General features: G+C 30.8%; 1 protein-coding gene across 1 annotated transcript; it reads left to right on the top strand.

Annotated features, from left to right (window-relative positions):
- Positions 1-255: 255 nt before the first annotated feature.
- On the top strand, positions 256-3,305 carry LOC127256788 (nascent polypeptide-associated complex subunit alpha-like protein). Its single transcript, XM_051282979.1, has 4 exons — positions 256-415; positions 1,259-1,337; positions 2,587-2,711; positions 2,813-3,305. Exons 1-4 carry the CDS (start codon positions 359-361, stop codon positions 3,146-3,148), a joined length of 597 nt encoding a protein of 198 aa, XP_051138936.1. The 5' UTR covers positions 256-358; the 3' UTR covers positions 3,149-3,305.
- The last annotated feature ends 865 nt before the right edge of the window (positions 3,306-4,170 follow it).

Raw genomic sequence — 4,170 nt, 5'->3', positions numbered from 1 at the left:
CTAATAAAACATTTTTTTAAATAAAATATAAACAATTTTCATCCAATCAATTTTTTAATATTTATATTTTATTTTTATATTAAAAAATTCAACTAAAATATAATTTTTTATATTACATATCTCAAAAAGAAAAAAAAAATAAATCAAAATTTAAATCAACGAGTCCATAAAATTTAAATAATGAAATTTAAGAAACTGATTCCAAAGTCTTAACGAACGATTTATTATTATTATTATTTTTTCTGAAACATATTTATTTATTTATTTTTTATATTTGTCTTCCTCTAGGGTTTGAAGCCTCTTGTCTCCCTCGGCGTTTTCGGCAAATTTCTCTCGATTTTCCGCCGCTTTTATCTCCATGACTCAGTCGCAGGAAGAGCTGCTGGCCACCCATCTTCAGCAGCAGAAGATTGATGTAATCTCTTTCACCATTGCTCACTCTCAATCTCTCAAACCCTTTTCGGGGCTGCTGAATTTCTTCTGGAAGTATTTTATTTATTTATTTCGGAATATGAAAGGATTTTTCGGTTCGATTTGCATTTTGAGCACTTAGTGTGATTGTTGGAGTGGTTGTTTAAGATGTGATTTTCGTACAATTGTTCATCTAGGGTTTATCTGGATAGTAATTTTGGGTGTGACCGCAGTTAATGTGATTCTCCGTTACGTAAAATTGTAAGGAATTGATTTCATCTGGTTCTACTTTTTGATTCTTCACGATGCTAATGGTTTCATCAGTGGATTTAATTGCAAGATTGTGCTGTTGAAATGTGATGTTTGATGATTTTGTCAGTTGTTGGGGTTATGATTGAGAAGCTGCATTTGGAAAATTGTATGTATATTGTGCTAGAAATGATATTTATATTGAAAAAGACCTTAAGGTTTCGGCATTTTTCGGAGTGTGAAGAAAGGGAGTATTACTTGAGGAGACCTTCATTGTATTGTAAAGCAGTTGATTTTGTAATGTAATTTGTAAAGCAATCGATTTAGAAATTTATATGCATATTGTGCTAGAAATGATATTTAGATTGTAAAAAGCGCAAGGTTCGGGCATTTTTAGAGTGTGAAGAAAGTGAGGATGACTTGAAGAGATTTCCATTGTATTGTAAAAGCAGTTAATTTTGTTGCATATTGCCATTGACCTTCTGTTGTCGTAATCCTGTGGCCTGGGCAGGGGAAGTAAAGTTTTTGATGTAGAAAGTTGAATAACATATGCATAAATGTCTTATTATTGATGTGTTGAATTGATTATTGATTGCAGCACGATGATCCTGTGATCGAGGACGATGAGGACGATGATGATGATGAAGATGATGAAGGGGAGGAAGATGACGCCGAAGGTAATATATTTATTTATTTTGGTTATGTGTATTCATGAGATTGAAGATGCTAATGTTAGCTAAATAATGCAGTAAATCTCCTCGCCCTTTTGTATATTTTGGATTTCGTAGAAATCATTTGCCAGGCTCTTGTTGTATATGATAAGGTTTTCTTTAAAAAAAAAGTAATCTGGATAATTTAGTTTTTGCTATCTACGAAACAAATGTATTTCGCAAGTGGATTTTTCGTTTTTTGGAATGTTTATTGAGGATTGGATTGGTTCTTAAGTTTTGATTTTCTTTAATTTTGGCCTAATTTAAGTAATTTTTTATGCACCATTTAATTTGAAGGAGGTATATCATTTACGGGGTAGTGCAATCCAATGTTTTTCTCATATTCTTCAGAGCTGAAACTGAACACCCAAAAAAAATTCTATGAATGCTACATGTTTACGGACTCTTAAATTTATACTTGAAATGTAGTAAATAAAGAAGCTTTGTTTGGATGTCTTTTGTAGCATTTTCAGTTTAAAGTATTGTATTATCTTAATTTGAATGGTAATGAAGAGTTAAGATTTACGACGTGTAAAATGAGTTGCTGATATCTACACTGAACAAAGCTATTGTTTCTGCTGCCACCGCTGTGCATTCTCGAACTAGTATCTTATCGATTAATTACATTTTTTTAGGTAAATTGTGTATTATCCACATGTGTTTTATTATAGATGCATAAAATAACCTATGTTTTATTTGTGTAAAATATTTCCTTATATTTCATCCTAACGTCGACGTTCATAGAAATGCGTCTAACTATGCAAGTATTATGCAAATAAATGAAGTGAAATGCCATAAAATAAAGAAAAAATTGATCAGACTCTTCATTTCACTTTTGTAAAAATTAAGTTACTACTCATCTTCATTTTACAAACTCTTAATAAAGAGTTGATTAATTGTTTATTTATTTTATTCAAAAATTGATATTTAATACATTTCACCTTATTTTACAGAGTGTGTATATGTTTTGGTTTGAAAAAGATTTTTTTTTTTTTTTATGTGAGGTATAGGAAATTGTGTAGATAATATAAAAATAATGAATGTGTGTAGTATATTAATTTTTTGGAAAAATGTGTTGAAGAACTTTGGTAAAGAAACAAACCCACTTTATCGAGTAATGAGTAATTAATCAAATTCGATGGCGTTCCTATGAAAAAACACATATTTTTTTTTTATTTAATATTCTTCACATATACTGTTTTATTTCTTCCGGAAGGACACGAAGCAGGAGGCAAGTCAAAGCAGAGTCGGAGCGAGAAGAAGAGCCGCAAGGCGATGCTCAAACTCGGAATGAAGCCAATTCTCGGCGTCAGTCGAGTCACCGTCAAGAAGAGCAAGAACGTAAGTTTCTTACCGCCTTTAAATTCAACATTTACAACATTTTTCGCCATTTCATATAGAAAACTAAATATTTGAATCTTTCCTCCAAATGGGCATTTCAGATCCTCTTCGTCATATCAAAACCGGACGTTTTCAAGAGCCCTAATTCAGACACGTACGTGATCTTTGGTGAGGCCAAGATCGAGGATCTGAGCTCGCAGCTCCAGACTCAAGCTGCCGAGCAGTTCAAGGCTCCTAATCTCGGAAATGTCGCGCCAAAAACCGAGCCGGCTGTTGCCCCACAGGACGATGAAGACGATGTAGATGAGACAGGTGTCGAGCCGAAGGACATAGAGCTGGTTATGACGCAAGCCGGGGTGTCGAGACCTAGAGCTGTGAAAGCTCTCAAGGACTCGGATGGAGATATCGTGTCCGCGATTATGGAGCTCACTAATTAGAAGGTAACTTATCATCGCGTGTTCTTAAGTTATTACATTTGCTTTTTACGCGAAGTTATCATCGCATGTTTTGTTTGTTTGTTTGTGTTCGAGATGTTGATTGAATGATTTGTTTTGCCTTTTTGTGTTGTGTTTAAGCTCTGTTTTTTTGTGTGCCTTTGTGATTCGGGGAAATTGTTTACTATTTTTGTCCGTCCCAAAACAATAGTCTCATTTTCATAAATAATCTTATTATTGTAAAATTATCTTTATTTTTTCATTATTATTACACAATTGCCACTATTTTTTACATTAATACACTCATAAGGGCAAAAAAGTTATCTGTACTTTTTACGGATTATTAATATAATATTAATATTTTTTAAATTTTGTATCAAGCACAATTCAGACTATAGTTTTGGGACGGAGGGAGTATTTTGGTAGAAATAGTTCTCAACCGTCGAAGTTGTTTATGAGGAGCGTTCGAAAAACAACACTCCATCACTTGATTATGTAGGTAGTTTATGAAATGATATATTGAATTAGAATAAATTTAAAATATATATTTAATTATTTTAAAATTATATTTTACTAAAATATAATATCATTGTTGGACATAAAGAATATTTTCATAGTAGTTTCATATTTTATATCTATCTATGCAAAGTATTTTTGACGAAATTTTTAAAATATTGAGATTATAGTGAGATATAATAGAAATAAATGTAAAAAGATTTATTAGTATTGTATGATATAAAAATAATGATATTTGTGTAATATATTGTAAATTAGAAGAATATTTGTAATGTTTAATACATAATACAATTACTAAAATGGGTGAAGTTAAAAATATGATTAAAATATACTATTTTTGTATGTAAAATTTATTTTTACTTTCGATTTAGTATGTCAGCTAAATTTATCATTACTAATTTTGGCAATTTAACTATTATTTTCTATTGAACATTTATTTGAACGCTTATTTGTAACAAATATCACTATTTTTATTATATTTTATCTTTCAATTTCTTTAATTTATAACT

This window comes from Andrographis paniculata, unplaced genomic scaffold (genome assembly GCF_009805555.1).
Source record: "Andrographis paniculata isolate CXL003 unplaced genomic scaffold, ASM980555v1 Contig56END, whole genome shotgun sequence".
NCBI classification, from domain to species: Eukaryota; Viridiplantae; Streptophyta; class Magnoliopsida; order Lamiales; family Acanthaceae; genus Andrographis; species Andrographis paniculata.
The sequence above is the reverse complement of the archived record's forward strand: the minus strand, read 5'-3'. Positions and strand labels throughout refer to the sequence as shown.